The sequence below is a fragment of the Trematomus bernacchii genome, unplaced genomic scaffold (genome assembly GCF_902827165.1).
Source record: "Trematomus bernacchii unplaced genomic scaffold, fTreBer1.1, whole genome shotgun sequence".
Taxonomy (NCBI): domain Eukaryota; kingdom Metazoa; phylum Chordata; class Actinopteri; order Perciformes; family Nototheniidae; genus Trematomus; species Trematomus bernacchii.
The window spans coordinates 6,601,985-6,628,647 of NW_022987513.1; the positions used below are offsets into that span (position 1 = coordinate 6,601,985).

Sequence of the window (26,663 nt, forward strand, 5' to 3'; positions counted from 1 at the left end):
TGCTTGTATTTTGAGTTTCTACTAGGAAATATTTACATGTTTTCATATTTTGTTCTCATAGCTGTCCGAAAAGCTCTGTTTCAGTGCCTGTCTCTTTAAGACTCCCTTTGGAAAAAGCCTAATTTTCTCTAATTAGCTTGCAAGAAAAATATGTCACACCTTTAAAAAAGGTTGTTTTGAAGCCTTGTTTGAAGACACTAGTATGGGAGACGAAACAGTTGAATGAGACTGCATGTGACATTGTAAGGGGACCCAAATCGAATTGGCTCATAGAATCCATGTTTTCGTAACTAAGCTGGCAACAAAAAACTGTCTGGGTTGACATATTTCACAGTTTCTGGGTTGGTAGCCACTCAAGAAACCAAAATGTATATGTGTCCCCTTTTAAATAAAGTGTCTAACACAATCTTGATGCTTCAAAGGGCAGGCAAAAAAAAACACTGCAAAAGTGTTTATAGTGCACAAATTGTTTGTCGTTTGACACTTGTTTTCACAGGTTCAAAACCGTTTCCCCTTTAAATTATGACTTATTTTTGCAATGACATGTATATCATCGGAGATCAATAACATTTTTATTATCTCAATCTGCTTTTAAATGTCATGTATGTGTCAAGAAGAATAGAATAGGACTTACGTGGAAAACCACACTGCTTAATTAACTTCTTCTTGGAAACCAGCTTCATGGCCTAGGAAAGTAGAGAATGAGTTCACATACGGTTTACATGCCGGTAGTATAAAGAGTAAAACCTTTAATCAAGAAGTGATATCTATTCTTAAATTAAACTAAAGCAGGTTTACCAATAAATAAAATAGATTACACTTTTAGTTGGGCAATGGAAATGTAGATGGAAAAAAAGTAAAAAGTAACACTTTGAAGGTTTGTTAGGTAAGTATTTTAAGTAAATGGATTCATTAACCGTCTTATTATGCTTTTTAAAAGGTCAGAGGCAACTGAATGTCTTTTATGCAAAAGAGCATGTAAAAAGGAAAATGGTGAGTGTGCGTGTGTGTGACAGGAAACACTCAACGACATAATGTTTTATAACAAGGAATTGGTTATGCAAAAGAAGAACACACTTTCTTTTAGAGACATTTCTCGAAAATAATACCATGTTATCAGAATGTCAGGGAGATTAACTAAGGATTTTCCTGATAACCCACTATTCTGCTAGTCCGACAGTACGTTATCCCTAACCAAAACACACTTGTTTCCAGTTTCCTAGGTGGGTAAAATAATAATTCCAAAAATATGCAAAAAACAAATATCTTATGTCATATATTTTGTTGATCTTCTGTGTTTTGCCTATAGGCTATTGCGCTGCTGGATCGATTGATATTGTGACCTCGGTGATGTGTGTCAGTGTTTAATGCTGAAGCATTACAGTTGTTGTTATTGTTAAGTATTGCTTTGTGTTGGTGCCCTTTACTGCATGTATTAAGGTACGTAAATGTATGCGCTGACAGTGTTGCTCCGTGTTCTTCATTCGCGGCTTCCGACAGTATGTCATTTGACCAATGGTTGGGCTAGTTCAGTTATCATGCCTAAACTTAACCAACTCTACCATTCAGGCAACGAGGCATGAGTAGGTAGATTGATTAGGGCAAGGCTTCAAATATCAAGATAGCCAATCTGAGGCAGAGTAGGGTGGGTCATGTTGTATAAAAATATCAAGACAGTGAAGGAACAATTACGTCATTTTACACGATAATTATCCATATGCTTGTGTTTGTTGCAGGGAGAGTGTGTGCAATACGCATCTCAGCAAAAGGGCTGTCGGACCAACGGGCTTTGAATCAAATGGGACATTTTCCAACTATTAGTTTAAAAATATGGAAATGTCGGAATAATGGCATGGCACCATTTCACTGATCATTGCTTCATGGTGAAGTGGAACATTTTCTTCTACTTCAACACCTCAGATTGTTCCGGCTCAGCAGTTCCTTTTTAAAACTGGACGCCATGGCTATGACTGTGCAGAAAACCGTTTTGGCAGGAGAGTAGATCCTCCCCTGTATCCAGTTTCCATGGTTTTGAGTGTGTGTGGGGTGCGTGTGTGTGTGTGTGTGTGTGTGTGTGTGTGTGTGTGTGTGTGTGTCAACCAAAAAAAAATTATTGCATCTATTATTATTTGCTCGTGATTTTTACGTTGCTGTACCTGGACAGTTATAATGCCATTAGAAAATGAAATTCTGAATTTTTTGGTAGAAGGTGTGCCAAAGAAGTTTAACACAGAAAATGTAGTTTATCAAACATGTAATTGGTAAGTATGGCAGTAATTGAGGTTTTGTGAGTCAGTTAAAGGGCTTCTGAGTATGTGCAAAGGAGGTACTGGTGAGGTGTAGGTGTTGTCGATCAAAGGCAGTCAAAATCTTGACCGCAGGACATTTATTTTGTAAGAGGGGGGACATTTAAAGGTTTAGGTATGATGTCAGTCACCATATAATTCCTTCAATGAGCAATTGTGCCTTCTTTGAATTCTTCAGAAGTCTAATCTGCAAACAAACAAGTCTCTGCATGTAAACGAGACATGTGCACTGTTTGCTAAGAGATTAAAATCAAACACGTTATAGCCGAGAAATTAAGGTTAATGGGCTTACCCTATACTGAGTGTTGACATCGGCAAAGATTTAAGATTTTTGTCACAAAAAAAAAAAGTTTTAAAAAAAGCCAATTGTTCCATTACTCCTTGAAACGTTTAAAACTGACCTGCTTTCAAAATAAAAAATGACCATGTTTTGTTATGTAGATGCATTTTGATGTGCTGTCGATGCTTAACCTATTGACGAATACAGTGAGATTCTGTTCATATCCACTCTGTGATTCTCCTGGTTGAACACTTGAACACAGTAATTTAATAAAACTTAAACACGGCTGTAGAAAAGTAAATAGTCATACTTGATGTATGGCAGCATTGTTTCCCAATTGTCCCTTATGTACATTTTGTCAGCAAACTGAATCTAACTGACATTGAGAACTACTCAATGGAAAGGGAATGGCTATGGCTAAAAGAGGCTGACTTTAAAAAGTATGTACATTTGATTTCATAAATATAAGTTTAAGACCTGCACATTGTCAGTTTGTATTGGCCTTAATGTTACCAATTGTGTAGGTGAATGTAATTTATTGAGCTTCATTTATTGAACAAAACTCAACTGCGGCCCACAAGCGGATAACATGTTGACAGTTTTTGTATATTAGAAAGGCTATATTTAATATCATTTTGATAAATTCCCCAAATCTGGTACCATGCACAGCTGTTGTGTGTATGTGTGTGCTCCTGCTTATGAACTCATCGCTCTATCAATTACAATTAAGTTGAGTGGAGGCTGCATACATTTCATTTACTTTGGCCCCCTGAGGCTGATGAAGGGCCTGAATCCCAATTGGACGCCTGCCAATCAAGTAGTGATCATGGTAATTATGCAACACATGATGCCACACTAACACTGGCAGGATTCAGAGACCTTTAATATTCTTTAACGTGTCTCTGACGATAAAACCTGGGGTTCGAGCTCACTTGAAGAAAAGACCTTTGTGGTAAATCCTAACAGTGGTAATAATTGGTCCTTAAATCATTTCAAGTTAAAACCTATTTTAATTCATCCTATAATTTATCAACATAAATATGTATCAGTGTTTTCCTCAGGATGTTGATGCCAAGTCTGAGAACTTGGAATACACATTAAGTGTTGTAATTTAATATTAAAAAACATAATGTAATAACAGTAATTCCTTTTGCACAAAACTCCTGTTTATACCTTTACCTAAACCAATGAGAAATAGGTAAACTAATAAATAATATCCATCATATATTATATTTCCTGTCTCTGCTGTGTGTGTGATATTGGTGCATACTGTATGTGGGCTCATGCTGCAGATATGCAGGAAATATGCAATCATTTTTTTTATGAAACCCGCCCAGATTGCCAGGAAATAGAATCACCCTCCATGCAGTCATTACTCCTCTCCTGATTTCTGTCATTGTTATTTCAGATGTGTCTGTCATTTGAGCCAGAAGGCAATAACCTGCAGTCTGTCCCGGAAAGTGACATCCGCGTCAACAATCAGCAACAGTGCTTCCACACAGAGCGGAAGGAAAGACTTAACAAAATACTGTATGTAGGGACAGGCGGAAGGAATTGTTGCATTTGAAAATTGTTCATGAATCTGTGGTTTCATTTTGGGTGATTCTGACAAAGGAAAATCACCAATCTGCTTGGCGGATGCCATTTTAAAAAGGCAAAGGCTACTTTTCCGTAGTGTGGGAAGAGCTATATTTATGTACTGCTGACTAGTCATAGAGAGGAGGTCTGAGTGGATGGTGGGTGTACACAGAAAAGCACATTAGTCCGCTTTTTATCCACATTTAGCACAAAGCAAATTTCCAGAAAATCAGCTAAATAAAATGTTATTGAACATGCTTTTCTGTCTGTTATGGGAATATACTTGGGAACATCTAGATATACAGTCTGGAGTCAAGTGCCATTACAGCCATCATTAAAAACATGTGTAGTGTTGGCCTGGGAAAGATTATGGTTCCGTTAAATGTTAATAAAGTAAACATGTTTATTGTTCTTATGTGTGCCTTTTATCTATTCTTATGTGTGCCTTTTATCTATTCTTATGTGTGCCTTTTATCTATTCGTGTAATATTATATTTTATTATAATGTTATGTTCATTGTGAAGCACTTTGGCAAACCCTCTGTTTTTAAAATGGGCTATATAAATAAAGTGGATTGGATTGGATGTTATGTACTAAACCAAGAACATGATCTTTGCCAAAAGTTGGTCAGGTGCTGGGAGACATAACCGCAAAAAAGCTTGTTACATTTGCAAAAGAGCTGCATTAGTGATTGAATTGTCAATTAACAGAAAATAATGATAATAGTTGCCGTTTTCAGCTCTTTTAATGAGGTCATGTTTATCTCTCCCCCCTCTCCCCCCTCTCTCCCCTCTCTCCCCTCCCTCCCCTCTCTCCCCCCTCTCTCCCCTGCCCCCACTGGACTATAACACCCCACACACTCAGACACCCAAATCCAGCACAGGACACTTTTTGTTACGCTGCTATGGACAATCTGCAATAAATGCACATTTTATGGACAATCTTGCACCAAAGATATTGATATTGAAGTTCTACAGTTGGACATTATTTAAAGCTGCATGTCATTATTCCTCTATATAAACTCTCACTTGTTATAATATTTCACTAATGTTACAGGGTTCATCTCTGGCCTTACATAAACCGCTGTTGTTTATCGTTCTGCAGCCCATTTACAAGCTGCCATGTTAATACTGGGTTGTGTTTAGCTCGGAGCTCTCACTGGCTCCAGTTCAAAAGCACATCTTAAACACATCCAGGGTTGGCAGCTGTAGTCCGCATGACTCATCCAAACACTTTCATTGTTACTTTACGTAGCAGCTGAGATATGTTTAAACATAAAAAGGCTTACAGGGTTTGCCAAGCTTTTAAGTGTATATCCCTTTGATGCAAACACCTGAAATGACTATTACTGGCTCACATCCAGATTGAACCGACCTCTGAGCAGCTACCGGCAATCAAAGCAACAGCAGCACTGCTTTGAAAATAGATCATAAAGTCTTGGAAGCACTTTAAGAAGCACCAGAAGTCACTTTCATTTCCAAGTTTCTTACAAGGCAACAAATGCCTTGGACTAACAACTAAGCAACAAGATGGAAGGACTAACAAAATCAAAAGATCTGTTAATATCATGTGACATGGCTCAATTGTATACTCAATTCTGATTGGTCATTTTGGACATTTGGAAAGCACACCGTTGCTGAGGACGCTCTGATCAAGGCAGATCATGTCCAATCATATTGATCCACAACTTCAGCTGTGGCCAAAAAAACAGATTAGTTTTCCTCTTTCAGAAAAACACCAAAAACATGGAAATGTTTTAAGATTTGCTTTTATATTTTTTAAGAGCATGAAACTTAAGATTCAGGATGTCTACACAGTAAAGACAAAAGAAAGTGAACAAGAACAACAAGAAGATGAGACAAATAAATTAAAGGAACTAAAAGGAACAAGGTTTGAGCTCTAGAGGTGTTTAAAAACTGGTTAATTGAAAAGAAAATGTGAACAGACAAACCTCGACCAAAGCTGTTTTCATTTTAAAGGGGACCTATTATGCAAAATCAAATTGTTCATGTCTTTTATACATAAACATGTGTCCCCTCTGTGTAAAGAGATTCTGAAAGTTTCAGGAAAAAAGATTTGCTCTCTTTTCGTCCTGATCCATTTATATAAAAACCTGTCTGAAAATGAGCTGATCAGATTTTGGCCACTTTATGATGTCATAACGATGTTTTGGCTTGTGTAACCATTAGCCAATAACCAACCAAGGTAACCCCCCCCCCACCTTATACCCTGAATCTCCTCCTAGAGCACCATTGTGTTCTTTTTAACCAAATATCTCTCAGAGGGGCGTGGGGAGTGGCTCCTTATTCTAAAAGCTACAGAATCAGCACTTTTGAAACAGGGCTGAAACAGAGGGGATTATAGGATGCTGCAATGCATGATCTGTTTGGTATTTCGAGCCAAACACTTCAGAGACATTTTTTGTATATATCTGAGACCTATAATAAAGTAATGAAAAAGAGTATAAAAACCAGCCATAACAATTCAGTAGAACTGACTAATTTTTCTCGGTGGAAGCAAAACGATCCTTTATCACTGAATAAAATCATGTTTGAATCAATTTGTTGTGTCAAATTATTGATTTAGTCGGTGTGTAATTCGCGGGATAATATTTAATTAAAGCTGCATACAGCATTGTCGCCGTGGCACTATTTTTCCTGCCTCATGAGGCCACACCCACATTAAATAATTACGATACTTCAGATCTCAGTGATATTCTGCTAATCAGGGTTTGAGATGCAGATTTAGGGTCAGCATGAAAATGCTTTGGTTGTCCCATTCCCAAACACGGATTAAACATATCCACTCAAATGTATGATAATTGGATAAATTGTTGATGAAATTGTTGATGAGTATTTCCAGGCCCCGCCTTTTGCAAAGACGTTTTGATTCCAAACTGCAAAAGTTTTAGTAATTTAGCAGTTTCTCACATAAGGTAAATAGCAAAAAATCTAAGTAGGCGAGTCAAATAGTCATTTTACCGAAAGGAACCCCTATGGGATGATTAAGACTACGTAAAGCTTGCAATAGAAACTGAGAGACGAGTTGCTGCATGGAATAGAAAACAAGAACTTACATAATGTTTGTCATCATCCTCATTGTAGGCAAGTTTAACCACACCGTAGGAGCCCTGCAATACAGTAAAAACATATTCAGATGTGGGTATATTTGTTCACAGTAAAACATTATTACACGAAGATCCAATGTTATTTTGTATGCTCCACATTAACACACACACACACACACACACACACACACACACACACACACACACACACACACACACACACACACACACACACACACACACACACACACACACACACACACACACACACACACACACACACACACACACACACACACACACACACACACACACACACACACACACACACACACACACACACACACACACACACACACACACACACACACACACACACACACACACACACACACACACACACACACACACACACACACACACACACACACACACACACACACACCACATACACACACACACACACACACACACACACACACACACACCACATTTTTTATCCTAGTATGGTTTCTTCTCTGATAGGAACAAACATGTAACAAAACTGCTTGGAAAGCTGATCACATGCGCACAGGAATTAAATAAAGTGTGCGCGTTATATAACTTTTCATGTCTTGCTTGGCCAAATTTGCCAGCTGGCTGATGGTAAATGAATGGAAGACAAGTATCTCATGGACACTCAAAAATCAATTTGTTTGCTTTAGAGTGTGAAATCCTCCAAATTTAGATTTTTAAAAACTGATCAAATCGGAAGCAATTCAGTGTTCACGGATTCACTCTGTTTAAAAATAGAGAATAGGACATCACTGATTAATTTCTGAACACAGATATGATCAAGTGTACATATAGATATCAATCTGATGTTTGTCCTTTTTTAAAATTAAATATCTACTACTTTAATATCAAACAATACTGCTGCTGTATATAGGCCATATACATGCTGTTTGATCATCTAAAAACACAGTGTGTCTTGCCTTATTGTATAACAAGATTAGCTCTTTTCAGTTATCCAGTTTTTTCAATTTCCATCTCTTTTGCTGCCACAGTGAATTCCCTGCAGAGTTTATCTCCAAGCGTCACTTTTTGAAATGCAAAACCCTGAGTCGTTCTGGTGTGCTGTCAGATTTAGTAATGCCGCCGCTCAGTGTCTTCTATGGAGTTTGAAATGGTCTAGCACGCCACATGAATTCTACAGCACTCTTTGAATGTTGTGCTTTTTATTTCATCCTCCTTACGATACCAAATCTAGTGATTTTGTCACACAGTTTGTTTTTGATGGCCATGCTAAAGGTGAGGCTCTTGATGATAGTCCGTCTGTCCACTTTTGTCCAGATGGAAATATCTCCTTTGGATGGATTGTTGTACACCTTCTGTACAGCTATTCATAGTCCCCTGATGATGAATCCTAATAGCTCTGGTGATCCTCTGACTATTTATTTAGCACCATAATGAAGTTGACATTTCCTTTAGCTTCACCTTTACTTTCAGTGGTACATTTCAAAACCCCAGTGAGCATGTCAGTCTGGGTCAAATTGATCTCAATAAGAAATTGTCCAGCCATTGTGACGAAGAGAGAGCTGAGCCATAAGGCAAAGCACTCAATCTAACCGTCCATCTTCGTTCCTTCCCTCACCTATTGTCAGGAGGGATGGGTCATGACCAAGAGGATGAGATTGCGAATACTAGCGGCTGTAATGGGTTTCCTCCAGAGGGTGGCTGGAATCTCCCAGGGATAAGGCGAGAAGTTTAGTCATCCCGGAGGGACTCTGAGTAGAGCCGCTGTTCGTTCACATAGTAAGGAGCCAGTTGAGGTGGTAAGGCACCTGGTAAGGATGCCACCTAGCCATCTTCCTAGGCAGGTGTTCCAGGCACGTTCAGCTGGGAGGAGGCAGACGGGCAGACCCAGGACCAGGTGGGGGGATTATACTGTATCTCCAGGTTGGCCTGGGAGCGCTTTGGAATCCCCCAGTCGTGGCATGGGAAAGGGGAAGTTTGGGGCACTCTGATGGAACTGCTTCCCCCGAGACAAGACTCCAGGATAAGTGGTGAGCATTAAAGAGGATTTTAATAACAATTTGTTTTTCTTCTTTTAATTGTCATGTAGATAACGATCAGACTAACCTTTGTATGAACATTTCATAAATATAAATAATTGAAATGAACAGTTTCCCCGTTGACAGAGTTTGATAAGAAGGATTTTTACTATAGTAATTTTCATCTCATTAGTTCCAAATAATAAAAAAAACAAGTGCAAATGAATCCGCTAGCATTACAGTTGACAGCTAACATGCTATGATTATTGCGTTTCTAACCAAATTAATTTCTAAATAAGGGCAAAGGGTCAATCTTCTCTTTTCTTAAACCACTCCTAATTCAGCAAAAAAGGAAAAAACTCACCTTTCCAATCTCACTCTTCAGCTTGTACTGGTTCAACTGGATACAGTCCTGTAAGGGGGACAGAAAAGATGGGGGACATGAGGAACTAAATCATCAACATAAACATGACAGGCACTTTCATCATCCAAAGCAAAGAGAAACAGGGCTGCCTTTGGTACGGGAACAAAGCGTCCCCGCTGTCTGTGTGTGTATACGTGCTGAGAGTCATTTATTTCAGAGATGTAGGTAACGATGCAGTCTGTAGTTTCTGTTTACTGTCTGCAAATCCATTAGAGTGCTACTGCGTAAATGGCTGATTTGCAGTTCCATAGCAACCGCTGCTACAGCACAGAGTCAGCCAGGGGCACGGCGGAGAGGAGCAGACCACAGCAGGACGTGGGAAGGGGGGCAATTCAGAGGCATGGGGTGCACACAGACAGCAAAGTCAATGAGCGGAAAATAAACAGAGAACATTAGGGATACACGATATGGATTTGCAGATAACATAACAAATGATTTTTAAGATATGCTAGGGTGAATTATTAAATATCTTATGGGCCTAACAAAATCTAACTGAACTATATGTCTCTATATGATGCATAAAAAAGCTTGTATTTCAAATAGCAATTGAGTCCTCTTCTTCTGTATCTGTGAAAACGTACATATCGACGACGACATGTTTGGCTCACCAGTCAACAAGATTTAGGGCTGTCCTTGACAAAATATTTTCCTAGTTGATTAGTAATGGTCAATTCAGGCAATTAGTCTACTAGTCGTTGCACTTTTATGATTATTAATATTATATGTTTTTGGCTTCACAAAATGGTTTCAGTTCCAGGGCTGAGAATGAACATTATAAGTAACATTATGGTTGATTGTACTACATGTAATTATTTGTATATATAATTATATATATTTCCACGCTCAAAATGATCCTACATTTTGTATTTCCTGCCCAAAAGATTTGACCTAATGACCAGGCACAGCTCCAGAATGAAGTCTGATGAGATTTTGGCTGACACTACAAAAGTATTGAAAAATTGCTGGACTGAGATTTTTTTAGCCGGCTAACGTTTAGGAGACTATTTGGTGCAGCCATAGCCTGCTTCTTCTTTATCTTCTCTTTTTTCTTGTTTGTTTTAAACTGGGCAATCTAGCTTAAATCTCCCTAAAAATATAGATTTTAAACTCATATCAGTGGCAAAACAATGTTAAATTGGTAAGCTTTTTCCTAAAAAGAAAACATGTGGATGTAACCTCTTCGTAAACACCAACCTTTTTGATATACAACTATCATTTAATTACATAATTTGTTTCCAAGTAATTGTACCTGGTAATAATTACATTTAACTAGTCTCTCCCCAATAGTCTACTGTGCTTTTAAAGTCAATTAAAACGAATTTGGTTATCTATTAATATTTGGAATAATACATAATGATATACATTTAACATTATTGGCAAACACTTTATTCCCTGGAATATATATCATGCACTGCAGTTCAAACGAAGGGGATAAAGCTGTGGAGAAAATTGATTGAAAGCAGTTCCAGTTAGTGGCCTGAGGCTTGATACCGGGACACGTTAACAGGATCAGAGTTATAAGAACACAGATGTAATAAACACACCGAGTGAAAGTACTGCATGGCGCAGGACTTCAGTTTCCACTAGGCAAGGTATTTTAGAAAATATGACATTATGTAGTGGGTTACATAACTCTCTGGTTATGTAGCTTGTACTGAGCGTGGCTGTGCTGTGGGAGATGTAAGGATCGTGCATTCGAGGGTTATGCACTGTAGGCTATAATGGTGTGAAGTACTGTGGGCAGGGATTATGAGAAAGGGTTGGAGATGAAAAAGAGGACAGCGCTTTGGTAGGTGAGGCAAGCAGTGGAAATTTTTCTTAAAGAATGCTTTGATTGGTTGAAAAGAGATAAAGAGAATGTAGAAAAATAGGGCGGCAAAGGATAAAGGGAAAGTCAAATGAGGAGAAGCCAAAGAAAAGAGCAGTGGGGATTGTCTGAGAGGACTTCTATTGGGTTCACATTTTGCCACCACATGCTCAGCGTCCACTGCAGTTAATACTCTGTCTGTCAGGCCTGATGGATAAAGAGGCCATGCAGAAAGCCTTAAATACATCTGCCACACATGCACATGGATAAATGCTTCACAGGGCTCAGATAAATCTTTAGAGGGCTTTTTCGGTCACACTGTTATGTTGGACTATTGCTTGGATAACCAGCGCTGTCTTTCCTCAGTGAGAAACCTTTCCACATCCCACCCTGCATCCATTACTGGAACATCTGATCAATATCAGTGCATAACAAATACATCACTGCCACTGTGGTGTTCAAAATCAATGGCCATGAATTTCCTTCTTATGATGAATGATGAGGATACCTGCCTCAGGATGTATATGTAATAAAAAAGGAATTTGTGTTGGATACTATTTAAAACCTGTTCAGTATGTGTAAAATCATTTCCTAAACCTTTCATTTTAAATCAATTTTTACAGAGCGGTATCCTGGCTGTAGCAAAGTGAGAGCCTTGCAGAATAAGATGGTTTATTTCCTTGGGTTGGGTTGAGGAACTAAAATAGATTTTTCTTTAAGATGAAATACCAAATGAACAGATATTTAGTTCTGTATCAGTGTCCAGAATACATGACAATGTCAGGATAAGCACATCATTTACTCTACTAATGAACTGTGACACTAACATTAATCTTAGCTTGAGGGGCTGCCAAAGTTAGTAATTTTCAATTGCATCTGCTGCTGCTAATTTATTGTACACTTAGTCAGATGTAACAGATACAATTGTAAACTTTTTGTGGCTGAACTTTTTCGAAGACATTTCGGGTAGAGACATTTGTATATTCAAGTTTAACACTTAAATGTTCCAATATTGTCACGGTCATTTCTATTCCATTCCCTTTGGATGATGTCAGGCCATTAAATAGCTTTTAAAAGTTTTTCAATTGCTACCCATCATGAGGGTTCAGTTCACCATCATATATTGATATTGTTGAGTGGAGGATTGTCTGGTTAAACACACAACAGGACTTTCCCCCAGAAGACCAGAGTGGTGTCGCTTGTGTGAAACCAAAAAGTCAACATTATATTCAAGGTACAGTTATTTAAAATGACGTAGCCTATGTAAGCAAAGTCACATAACTAATCCATGTAACAAACTTCGGCTAGTACGTTTATTTATTTTGAACCAATACGTGGTGTGTTTCCTAAAGCTATCCATATAGTTTTGCCACATAAACTTAAAATTACTGAAAAAAACTTTAAAAATTGCGACACTTTCATTGCATCACAATTCCTGCCTATGAGACTTTCACCCAAGAAGGGACCTGCATTCCTGTCCTATGTGAAACCAAAAGTCAACGTTAACGTTTTTTTAGTTGATTTAGGGATGTAACAATGCACAGTGAACCGGTTAAAAATCGGTACAGATGCGTTAAGATTAAAATCGGTTGAGCTAAAAAATGAATCGCGATACAATTCTTTAAACGGCACAGGGCGTGAACTCATTTTGATTTGATTTGATTAGCTGGAACAGCAGTCTGGACATGATTGAACGCTATCTAGAACAACAACTTGCCGTGGCAGCTGCTCTCCTCAGTGCAAACGTCCAACGAAATGCCCGTGAAATCGACACACTGGATAACTCTGGATAATTTCCACTGGGGACAGGGGGGACATGTCCCCCCCCACTTTTCAAATGTGTTTATTATTACTTTTTAAGGCAAGCCGTCATCGCCACGGAGGAGCACACATCCTCTGTGTGTGTGTGTGTGGCACGAGCGCATTTTGTGAGAGTGAGCGAGAGAGAGCCAGAGAGAGCGAGCTAGAGAGAGCCAGAGAGAGCGAGCGCGCACCAGTTACGGGGATTGCTGTTGTTATTAGCATCTGGTGCTAGCTGCGCTAACGGGTATAAAGAGCTGTTTCTACAACAAGGTGGAGGGAGAGCTCTCTCCTGTCAGACTGAGAGGCTGATAACTACAGCTCAGTGAGGTAAAGGACTCCCTGAGTGTTTAGATAACACTTTGACTTTAGTCTAAAGTTATCTCAGTGGGTCTCAAATTGTTTGGTCATCTATGTAAACAAATATTTCCAATGCACACCTTTATCTATTTAACATAGTTGTAAAAAACAAGGTAAGAAATCATTCCAATGTGTACTATAGGACAGTAAATAAATAAAAATACAGTTTAAAAAGGGGAGTGATTAGTAAGATATCCATAAATAAAAAGAAATGTTTCATTTTGATGAGGGATTTGTTTTCAAAATCCAGTTATGTATATTTTTGTTATTTAAGATAAAATACAGTTGCACAGTTTCAGTTGCACTTTTGATGAGAACATGTACGTCGCTTTGTATAGTTTATATAAATACAGAAATATTTTTCAGTCATTCTGTTAAAAAAATTAATAAATCGTGAGAAAATCGTATCGTGAACTTAAAATCGTGAATCGTATCGAATCGTCAGTTGAGTGTATCGTTACATCCCTATGATTTGGAATATGTAAGCAAAGTGTGTAACTAACATAATTACGTAACCCTTCCACTTAGCTTTGGTGCCTAAACCTCGGTACTGGAATTGTAACCTTGCATGTCTTTCATAACGTTGGATGTGCCTTGTGGCCTACTATTGGGTGCAGTTTGCTTAAAGGCATACATTTAACCCCATGATTTTGGTCGGTTTTCTCTGGATTCTCTTAATCCTAACTTGAACACACAAAACAGAAAAGTGTATGGGTTCTTAAGAAATCCTCCCACTTCCCAGGAGGAAAGAAAATTGTACACAATAATTTTATGTGTACAAAATAGAGTGAGACACAATTAAAAATGGGATGAGAAAGTCAGTAGTGAGAACCAAAGAGAAGTTTTTCTGCCACAGAGAAAGAAAAAGAAGTGAACAGTTTTGGTGCTTTAGTTAAACCAAATCTGTACACGCAGATTATCCTCATATGGCTTATAGCACTTGGGTTCATTACATGTCAAGGTGGACATTTCACTGTCCTTAATGAGGGTCGGAGAAATAGAATCTGACACCAATTGGGAAAACATGCATGTGCGAGTTATTCTTAACCACTTTTCCAATGTGGTGACTGCTGTTATATTGAGAAACAGTGAATAAACTCAAAATGTCAGCCATAACTGATGTTTATGCATTCAAGAAGTACTTTTCACTCTCTTTTTTTCCCTCTGCTGTTTTATACTGTAGATTCAGAGAGAGCAGGGAAATACAAGCAACATGAGTCCTTTTCATGGTTCAGTGCGAGAGGCTGCAACTCCATTTCCAGATCGGAAAGGACACAATGACAGGTCTGGGAGTCTGTGGCAGCAGTCTGTTAAAATCAGAGGGGTTCCACAGCCTGGCAGATGCTATGAATATTTAATGCTCACTCTGAATTGGAAAAAAGTCAGAGGTAAATGGAAATTCGGTATATCACCCACAGCCGCAGTATGCTCTTAGTTTTGAATGGGTTAGCACATAGAGATGCTTTCAGCTTGTTTCCTATGTTATGTCAATAGTTGTAGTCATCATTTTTTATACGCAATATACGGCTGACTCCAAATGATGTTGGCCAAATGCACAGTACTTTTCCGTTTTACAGGAGGTTTCAGGATTTATGCGGGATTATAATTCTTAGCTGGGTTCAGTGACTGCTAGAACTCTCCACTGGTTGCCAGGAAACCCCACAGCCAGATATAATTTACTAAGCTATAGATGTGTTAGCCGGTGTTTTAAAAAAGATTTGGTGTGAGAAAGGCTAGGTTTTTTCACTGGCTCCCTTCTCGCGCTAAGTAACCTAAACTAAGCTAAATGTCTCCTAGCTGTACATGTGAGTGGAATCAATCATTGCAGCTATTTCTCAAATTCGTAAAACTATTTTTTTCACAGTGCTAAATAACTGCTGAGTACTGAGAAACAAAAACCTTGGACAAAGACAGACCCGGCGCCGTGGGAGGGCCAGGGGGGGCCAGGCCCTCCCATGTGACATTCCTGCCCTCCCCCAATAAACACGTTTTTTATTATTTATTATTTATAGATCTCTTAATGTTGCTCTCAAAGTGCACCAGATTGATGCATTTAACTTCAATATTAAAAAAAAAAATCTTCCTGGGGGAGCATGCCCCCGGACCCCTCTAGAGGAGGTTAGGTCCCCCCCCAACTTAAAAAAAAATAGCACTTTACCCCTGCTTACACCTATATGCCGTGAGCTGATCGAGCCTTCATTGTAACAGTCGCGGGTATACTGTGTATGTGGGGAGTGTTGCAGTAGAAAATCCCACTGTAGCGCCTGGTACACTAATGGGAAACCCTACATGTTTGAGCACCCTCTATGAAACGTCAAGCTACCCCACAGCACCCCCAAAAGAAAATCTCTGGCGCCGCCACATGCCGCGGCACATGACGGTTTTGTGTGCCCTCCCATGAAAATCATATGCCCTCTCTGTAGATTTGTTCTGGCGCCGGGTCTGGACAAAGACAGTCTAGTTTTCCCCCTATTCTTATGCTACCTGACCTAAGCTAAGCTAAATGTTTCCTAGCGCTACATGTTAGAGGTGTCAATTTCAGCAGAAATTTCCCAAAATGTCAAGCAATTCCTTTTACAGTGCTATATTTTGCTGAGTTCTAAGAAACAATAACAACATGTGGGCAAAGATAGGCTAGCTTTTTCCCTGTTCTCACTCTAACTAACCTAAGCTATATGTCAGCTATATGCAAGTGTTAGCCAGTGTATGCTAATGTTCAACTGCAGTCCTCTGGTGAGATGTTCTGAATCCAATAAGGTTAGGTTTAACAACTGCATCAATAAGGTGTGTATATCACCTCCCTGTAGAAAACAGGTAATAAAGCAGATAATGGTTTAAGATGTTAAACACCCGGGAACGTGCATTATATCAGAAATGCAACAGGCATGTACATTTTCCAACAAACCGGAACAGCCTTAATCTAAAACTACAGTGTGTAAATTACGTGACCAATGTAGAATTTTATATTACTATAAAAGCAGACATGCACACAGTAAAATATGTTCCAAATTATTATCCTGGCAAGTGATTAGCTGCGCCCACCTCCATCATACTCTTCTTTAATGGTTTTTCCAGCAGCACAAGGCTGGCTAGAAAGCATTTCATGACTGTCTGATGAGTAAAAGGGGCTGTTCTCACAGCCAACATCATAGGAAAATGTTCTGTGCTCACAGTGCAGGACATGGTGTATTATATAGGCTACACATCAGTGGCAGAAGCTAGGATAATGATGACATAAATTAGTTATTAGACAAAGGCATTATTCCATGATGGGTGCCAATGGGAGACTAGTGTGCACATCTTCTCACACTTTTCTTCTCTTATCATGTTGTCCACTGGCTTTCTGCTCCCCTATATTTGGTGATAATGCAGATATATTGAGAAATACAGGGAATTAAAGGGAATCACTGTTTTAGTTTTTTTACCATGTCTTCTTATTTAATTGAATCACTTTTATAATGCTGACTTTTGATTATCATGAAAGGAAATCACTTCCTTACCTGGGCGTCTGATATGGACACACGTTTGGACTCCACGCAGGGCCTGCGAGCCACACGAGGGGAAATGTGCGTGTACCCTCCTCCTGACGACATGTAGGTGCCTCTCTCCTGCAGCGACAACTTCCTTCCGGTCAAGTAAGGTCGCAAAGCATGGGTCCTCTTGGCATGAGCCCCCTCCTGCTGAGCCACGCCATTCCTGACGCCGTTGGTAGCAGAGCCATCAGAGTCTTTTGTGGTCATGGCACTCATAATGTCGGTGAGACTGCTGGTCTGTTTATCAGAGTCGGGGTCCAGCCGCTCACGGCCAGGGTCACTGCTCGTAGCCATGGTGGGTGGGCCGGGAGGTGGGGGCAGCGCTGGAGCAGGTGGCGGGGACAGTACCGTGGAGCGCCCGCCAGCATCAACGTGACCTGGGCCGGCCTCCGGTAGCAATGCTCACCCTCCCACCGGAGCTGGGGACACAGAAGGAGAGGCTGTGAGTTGATAAAGAATATTTCCACATTTGAATCAAGAAAAATAACTTGAGTCATCCTCATTTTAAATTATTGTTAAAAAAAATGGACAGATCTAATATTGTTTTTTGTGCCTAAAATTACAACAATACAGCCATGCTCTGTAAGAACATACTTGCTTTGAGCTAAATGCTAATGTCTATATGCTAACATGCGGATATCCAGCAGGTATTACATTTAATTCCTGTGGTTCAAGCAAGAGGGCGAGGGGTCATTTCATTGAATTGAAGCAGTATAATTTAACTGTTCAAGCCCAATAACTTTTGCCTTAACTGACTCGTATTTCCACATTATAAGCATGTTTCTTTTCCAGAATTGTCTCGCATCTATTTTCTGCTCGTCACCCACAAAATATGTGGTAAACCTTTCATTTCAATACCAGATGTTTTGCTGGCTACATTTTGCGGAGAAAAAACCTGTGAGACTGAAGTTTAATCAACCAAAAGTCCTTCCGCCTCTGTGTGGGTGGTCTTGTGGGTCAAGTTACTTGGACATGCACTCATAAATTGAAATTAATGTCCCCGCTGATAAAACCCAACCCAAATGCTGCAAGGCTTAGTATGCTTTATGCCTTTGCGCATGGCTCCCTCTGCTTGCTTATGAAATGCTTGTGGGTGGACTGACACACAAAGAAATGCACACACAAAAAAGCATTGTGTGTATGTAACCAGACTTTTAAGCAGGATTTGTTTAATGTGCTTTTTCTCTTTCATCTGTAATGAAAATCTAGTCAGAGGCAGATTGCCACATAAAGGGAATATCAAAGCTCTGTCGTACATCTGGTCCAGGTTTTGTTCTGCAGATGGGAGAACACAGATATGCAAAGTGAGCCCCAGTCATTCAATACTAATGACAGCCACTCAAATAGTATCAGTCTATGTAGCATTTGGAATGCAGTGAAGTGGCTGTTTTGAGACAGTTCTGATGTTATTAGACAAGAGGTGGTCAGTAAATGGGCCATGTTATGCTACTCCTGAAGTGTGTCAGGGTATTTAAAAATATGCCTGTGCTCTACATTGTCCAGGTGGGTCACACTCATTCAGCCATTTGCATAGCCATGGCTTAATACCAACCACAACGTTTGTAACTTGGCTTAAGGTAGGGCTGGGCATATATCAAAAACAAGTTATCAGGGATGCAAACTCATCAGGTATGAAAAAGGTGACAAGGATCCGAGCCCCCCGACCCCACGGAATAACAGAGGATTTTAGCAGTCAGAACAACTAAAGCAGTTAATAACAGAAACGCCAAAGAGTCACATCTAATAGACATTTATAAAAGCATTTATTTTAAGTGTCGCAGTCAGTTTATAATTTTGGCAGCACTGTTGAGCATTTTGAAAATGTATTAAGTATTTCAATGTTTTGCTACTTTGTTCCTCTACTCCACTACAGTTCAGAGGTAAATGGTGTACTTTTACTCCACTACAAGTATTTAATACCTTTAGTTACTTTACAGATCTGGATTAATGATGTGAAATATAATCAAGTGTTAAATCAGACTTTAATTCCACCTGGAGTAAATTCACAAGCTACCCTGCAGTATACAAAGTCATTCAAACTAGCTGCACCTTTATCAGCTTTGAGAACACTTTAATGATCAATCATTATAAAACATATCATATATATTATTCTGAAATGGACCAATCTGCACAATGACTACTTTTACTGTCGCTACTTTAACTATATTTTGATGAGAAATCAACTTTTCTACTTTTACTTGAGGAACATTTTGAATGCAGGACTTTTACTGTAACAGAGTATTCCTACACTCTGGTACTTCTACTTTTACTCAAGTACAAGACCTGAGTACTTCTACTTTTACTCAAGTACAAGACCTGAGTAGGCCTACTTCTACTTTTACTCAAGTACAAGATCTGAGTACTTCTACTTTTACTCTAGTACCAGATCTGAGTGCTTCTACTTTTACTCAAGTACAAGATCCGAGTACTTCTACTTTTACTCAAGTACAAGATACTTATACCACCTCCGTTTATAGCCTATGAAAAAAACTATTTGAAAACGAAGGCTAAAGCTAACGTTAGCAGATAGTGACAATGTATGCTAGTTAGCTAGCTCAACGATTCATTAAATAATATTGCGACAGAAAAACTTTTCAGTGCACATCACGCTCTGCCGCTCCGACAGGGAGTTCTGCTCTGAACACCTGAACGGCCCGTTCTAACAGCTGTTCACCAGCGGTCCAGTCTGTGCCACAGTGACTCCGGACCGCACAGTTAATATTAACGAACGCACCGTAGGTAATGTAGCTGCTGAAGCTAGACCCTCCTCCCGGAGCAGCAGAGCCTTATTATACATCCATGAGCAGAGACGACAGGCAGGAAGACGTGTGCTCGCGCTTCATTATAATATATAAAAAAAGAACACCATGCGTGTCATGATGGCACATAACAGCTCGCGGCCGCAGATTACTTTAAGATTACTTAAAAACGATGGGATGGATTGAAATCAAACTTTTTAAAGATATTAAAGTAAAAATCTTAATTTTTGGCTTTTTGATGGCACCTGTGTTGACACACTGTGATAGGTTTGTTTTTTGGAAAACATATTCACTCATAACTCTTTAGTTTCAATTTTGGCGACGGTAATCGTATACTTGCAAAACCTACAGAGACTAAAAAACAGTACGCCACCTCTTACACAAGTGAATAACATAGTCTGTTGGGTTAGCTCCACCTACCATATCATGGACCAACCACTTAAGTTGCAACAATGATTGGATGGATTGTCAGAACATTTTATATGAGACATTTATGGTCCCCTCAGGTACGGGATCCCTTGGCTAACGTTTTGTCCCGTCATCTATCAGGTCAAAACGTACCTGCTAAAGTACCTGCCAATCTAGCTGGGCTGAGTTTTGTGCTAATTAGCAAAAGTCTGCATTCTTGCACTGGTGAACATGGAGAACATTATACTATTATAATGAAATAGCAGGTTTCATCTATTATTTTCCACAAATATCCTTGAATTCCGTATTCATAAATATAAAGGCTTGTGTGTCATACAATGAAACTCGTGTGTCAGGTAGAGGCCCACTGGTTGTCCATGACTCACACACACAATTCTAATTTCCACATTTACATTCCACATGGTTATTTAATCTATTTAAAGTGGGAGAGCAGCAGCGATGAATGCTTTGTTTGACTCCTGACTCATTTGAGCAAAAACTAAAAGGGAACTGTCACATTTTGCCAATTCTTTGCCAAACTAGCTATTATCAGTCTCTTGAAACCGGTGGCTCTCAGCCTGCTGCATGTGTGAGCAATATCCTGGTGGGATGGGAGGCGGAGGAGCAGCAGTGGTCTGGTTATTAAATTCAGACCTTTATTTGTTTACTGAAGCAGGTAACCAAACATTTTCATTACGAAGGACAATCTTTTATAACATGTGCATCTTTTTCAATATTTTTTCCTGCATAACATTGAAATAAACCTCCTTTAAAAAAAAGCTTCAAAAACATTATTTGAGGTTGTTGTACATTTTCCTTAAAAAGCCTATGATCCACTCTTGTTTTATTATACATTATATATTTTGGGAACGGAGGATGAGGAGTTATCGTAATTTATTTTTATGACATATTCAGTTTTGCCACCATACCAACTGTTCATCTAAATTAGTTTTAATTGGTGAAATAATAAAAAATTGCTTATGTCAAATGTCTTATGTGATCAAATCTAACAATAACACAGCAAGATAATTTTAGATATTCTTTAGACAACATTTACACCATTAAGCAACTTCCTAACTTTTTTACTACAATCATGTATATGCGTAATGTGGGCAATTTATGTAAGATGCACAAAGAGAAGAATTGTATTTTATTGTTTTTTTTTAAATTAATTATGGTTCTCTCAACTTTTTGTATTTTCTATTGCATTTTTTGGGCATTTATATATTATTATTATTATTATTATTATTAACTGGTATTAAAGGTGGGGTAGGTAATTTTGGAGAAACCAGCTCGAGTGTGCTAGAATTTGAAAATACACAACCGGAGAAAATCTGCCACTTCCTTATAGAGCCCCTCCTCCAACACACACGAACGCGCACATGACCAATGAGGGCACGAGATAAGTTTGTGCACAAGATGGAAGGCTGACAGGCAGGTAGGCCATCCAGTTATTTTAGCCGGGCCGGCTAAAATGATTGGTTGTGCTTTTTACAGTCCTACGGCTTCCACAGATGACATTTTTTTATGGATTTTTTGTCAAAGCACTTAAGCTATTCATTGCTATCGGGATGTTAAGAGCATTCCATGGAATATAACAAAAAGTGTATCTCGAGCCGGTTTCTCAAACTTACCTACCCCACCTTTAAATGTTTGACATTTAATTGTATTTTTGTGGGACATTTTAAAGCAATTAATGTGTGTCTTCTTTACTATACATTTGTGTTAAAATTCCACTCTGTATATGTATTGTACAGGTGAAATGCGGAGCTGTAGAAATGATATTGTGTGTTGCTGAAGCTTAATTCACTGAACAGGATTGTTTTACCAAGGAAGGCCAGGGAGGGGTCCATGAACGTTGCTCCAAGCTTATATTGAACTTCTCATTATTGTGCCCTTAATGGAAAATTAATTAAGAAGATTGACGCTTTCTCTCAACAAAATATGGTGCCGCAGCAACACATATCAATATTTCAAGCTTGCAATTGTGCGACATCTTTCTTTAATTAGGTAAACAAACTGGGGGAATGGAAAATGGACTGATTAAACAAAGAAAATCTTTAAATCCCCATCTGAATATGAAGTGTTTTCAATAGCTGCCATCTTCAACTAGTAGGGATGGAAAAGCTTCAGCAGAGCCAATTACAGTAAGAGGAGAGAGTGGGCTGTAGAGGGTGAACAAATGATTCCATTTGGCTCCATTAGTAAACCACTTTCACCCTTAACCTGGCTTTTATTTGTCCCCCTCATCATGTTGTTGTGTGTAGACAGCAAACAGAGACATCCATTGCCAAAATCAAAATGAATCCTCGATTTGCTGGCAAGAAAAGCGGAGAAACCTGGAACCTGAACGCACCCAAAGCAATGTGTTCATCAACTTATTGTTCATTTATATTGCTCTTGCGTATTTTGATGTTTTTCTTTACGTCCTTAGGGGTATTTGAAGAAATACACAAAGCAGGCACAGCATCGAGGCAGTGCACTGTATATTAAAATGAGATAAAAGCAGCCTACAGTAGTTCAGCCAATAGAAGTGTCTGACCTTGCAGATTTGCGGTTATTTATGTTCATCTCCATAAATGCAGTATGGAGAGATGTTTAGAGCAGAGGGCATGACTGTATGTGAAAAGCATACAATTCATTGCCCTATCTTTGGTCTGGGCAGCAATGCATTTCTTTTTGATTGTTATCAAGATCATCATCCCAATTTACTCTACAAGATTACAGACAATCAATGTGATTGTTCACTGATTACAACGATATGATTGGAAGACAATCAGAATTGCAATTTTTTAAAGGATCAACCTCTGACACATACGTGAGGCCAATGTTAAAAATGATTGCACTTTTTAATGGAAATGATGGATTATATAATGAAGAATATGGATTTATTACCTCAGTAAACATTTATGGTTTATGGTCTCAATAGGGAGTTTACAGTCTTCTTCAATACAGCATACGGATGATTTTGTGAATTTTTCTTACATTCCCAATTCATTTGATGATAAGTACAGCATGCTTGTGACTGATTATGTTACACATTTGCATTGGGTGGACTTGAATTTTCTTTAAAATGCATGTGGAACAGAAAGACTTAAAATGTACGGCTGTGCATCGCTAATCTACACCTGATACACATACTGCAAAGTAATCTAACCACACTGAGTTAATACCAGCTAATCAAAAGGAATAATATAGATGAAGTCTTTTATAGCCTTGAGCGCTCCTGCAGAGATGGTCAAACTTTAAACATTTACAGTCCTGTTCATGCTGAGGCGGTGTGCATACATTAGACGCTTTGATGGGTCTGTGTGAGCTGGGACTCTGTGGGATGCCATTTGCATCTTTGATTTCAGAGCCAGAAGGATCATAGACTTCCACACTGCAGTGGCTATAAACATCTTTATCTCCACTGTTCCCAGGATAACAAAAAGAAAATCAAAACTCATTAGAGAAGAAATGTCAGGAATAATTGTGTGTCTAATTGAAAGGGCACTGTTTTCAAATTAACTTCCTTTGCATTATGAAATCCAGTAATCATACGGTTTAAACACATTAGCAGGGGCGACGTATAATTTAGGTTAAAAGAAGGCTAAGCCTTCCGTGAATTATTGATACCTTTATTATTATGCACCATATACAGTAGACAGTTTACACATGTTCCCTAAAGGTCTCATATGCAGGCTATTGCATTATATGATTGTTTTGTGCAGCAACTGCACATTGAAGACAATTTCTCAATCAAAAAATACTTAAAGGTAGGGTAGGTAAGTTTGAGAAACCGGCTCGAGATACACTTTTTGTTATATTCCATGGAATGCTCTTAACATCCCGATAGCAATGAATATCTTTGACAAAAAATCTATAAAAAAATGTCATCTGTGGAAGCCGTAATACTGTAAAAAGTACGACCAATCATTTTAGCCGGCCCGGCTAAAATAACTGGATGGCCTACCTGCCTGTCAGCCTTCCATCTGTGCACAAACTTATCTCGTGCCCTCATTGGTCATGTGCGCGTTCGTGTGTGTTGGAGGAGGGGCTCTATAAGGAAGTGGCAGATTTTCTCCGGTTGTGTATTTTCAAATTCTAGCGATCTCGAGCCGGTTTCTCAAACTTACCTACCCTACCTTTAATGATATGCATAATAATCAGAGTGCTCATAAAAATGTAGCACTACCAGAGCGCTAAAGAGGTTTTGAATTCATTAATAATTCAAAAGCAGCATACAGAGGCTCAACAAAACGTTTTAGTAGATGCACTGATGCACTTTTTGTGTTGACAATAAGTGGATTTTTATGGTTACTAATGGTTGTTGTCATACACTTTGGAATTGTATATGCATTAGTTTGTTCACTTCTACATTTTAAAATTCACGTCATTTAATGTGCTTGCATTGTTGTTGAATGCTAAACATGTACAGCGTTTCAATCAACAGGAGCGTTTCAATCGACAGGAGCGTCGATCAGAGCAGGAGCGTCGATCAGAGCAGGAGCGCCGATCAGAGCAGGAGCGCCTCACCTGGCAGTGTTTTTACTCATCCGCCTCACGGATCGTGGAAAGTGAGGGGCAGGGCTGCCTCTCTTCCGCCGGCGTGGAAAGGAGGATTTGCACCGAGGGCATTGCGGAGTGGCCTGAACGTTCTCCGCGTTCGGGCTGGGGCCTGCTTCTGCCTGTCTTGTACTGCTGTAGTGGAGGCCTGCGTCCACCTGTACTGTGCTGCTGTGGTGAGGAGGATTTTGCCCCGGAGACGTCGCGGATCCGACAGAGCGGCTCCACGTTTTTCGGGCTGGGGCCTGCTTTCCACCTGTCCTGTTTCTGCTGTAGCGGAGGCCTGCTTCCACCTGTTGTGTGCTGCTGTGCTGAAGAGGATTTACCACGGGGACATCGCGGAGAGACCGGAGCGCCTCCACGTTCAAAAACATCACGGATGCTGTGCTGGTCTGGGAAAATTGCCCCTATCGTGATTCTGCTGTGCCTGCTAACTGTTTTGGACAGTGAGAAGTTCTCTAGTCATCCTGAGAAGTCTACTGGATTCAGGTCTGTTCTGCCACCCGCAGTGGGCATCCCCTGCAAAGGATCGGGTGTGTTACGCGAACAATTACCGGTTGCCTTGTCACAGACAATCAGTTCGGCAAAATATGTTTGTCTTTTTTGTTTGCCTGCTATGATGGCTCTTCAGGACTGCTTTTGAGCTCTAATCACACTTTCGCAGACTTTGCTGGTGATTTTAAAGTAGATGACAATTTATGCGTGTCGATTAAGAGGAAAAGATGCCTGGTTTTCTTGTTATTATTGCCATTGGCGACTGGTCATTAGGCACAGCCCCACCTAGTGTCAGCAGAAAGTATTACAAATAATGATTACAAAAAATGCAAAAGAAAAATAAAAAAAAATATAAAATATATTTTAAGATCATGTTTAATCATCTGATTTGTCTGTACATTGCTGTTTTAGTCTGTGTTCTTCTAATTAATGTCTACAGTGTGTGCCTATTGAGCTGTTTGGAGCCATGTGGGACAAAACCCGATTATGCCCCTCCCTCTCACTGTCTAAGTGAATGGTGACTGTACAAACTACACTGCGCATGCTCAGAGTATTTTCCTATTTAATGTGTGTGGCAAAAAAATAATGACCATAGGGGCACTGAGCTGCCATCCCCACCATACGTCATCTCACATAATTCAGAGCTGATTGGCTGTAAGTACGTATGGCGCGAAAAATGTGGTGTGTGAAGAGGAGACGAGAGAGGTGCAGTGACGCGTCCTAAAACCCGGAAGTAAGCTGCGCATGGCTTCCCTCGACAAAAAAGCAATGAGATTTCTCCATAGGATTTTAGAAAATAGCTCGAAATAAGATCTGTGGGAAACGTACCTGTTAGATAAATGCACGTTTTGTTCAGCCGGATAATATCCACATGTCTACCCTACTTTTATAATTTTTGAATCATAAATCTATCGATTAGATTTATGATAGACTTTTGAAACTACAAGAAGATAAGGAGGACTTTTACAAAAAAGTAATAGAGATGTTTGTCCAGAAGGATAGGCAAATGGACTTCATCTTCAAGTCAAGGTAAGACCGCAATTTTATTGAAAATGGGATCTTACTAAGAGAGAACAATTCAATATTTAAATGATAAAATTACATTTTTTGGGTATCCTTTTGTTGAACTGTTCGTTTAAAATGTATCGAAGCATCAGACAAAAAAGCTTTTGAAAATAATATTATATTTTGGTTTAGGTCAAAATATAATATTTGTAAACCTGAAGAGTCAGTGCCAGTGCCTCACCAGCCATGAACCTCACTGC

At 39.3% G+C, this 26,663-nt stretch overlaps 1 protein-coding gene across 5 annotated transcripts in view; it reads right to left on the minus strand.

Annotated features, from left to right (window-relative positions):
* The window catches only part of camkk1a (calcium/calmodulin-dependent protein kinase kinase 1, alpha a), an 82,684-nt gene that overhangs the window by 25,742 nt on the left and 30,279 nt on the right, over positions 1 to 26,663 (minus strand). For all 5 annotated transcript variants that reach the window (XR_004557740.1, XR_004557738.1, XR_004557739.1 and 2 more), the window contains exons 2-5: positions 17,156 to 17,607; positions 9,629 to 9,676; positions 7,241 to 7,294; positions 635 to 686 (exon numbers count right to left, since the gene is read on the minus strand). Coding sequence is in view for 2 of the 5 variants with exons in the window: in XM_034152619.1 (XP_034008510.1) it covers positions 635 to 686; positions 7,241 to 7,294; positions 9,629 to 9,676; positions 17,156 to 17,482 (481 nt within the window). In the remaining 3 variants the exon portion in view is untranslated. The remainder of the gene's footprint in view (positions 1 to 634; positions 687 to 7,240; positions 7,295 to 9,628; positions 9,677 to 17,155; positions 17,608 to 26,663) is intronic.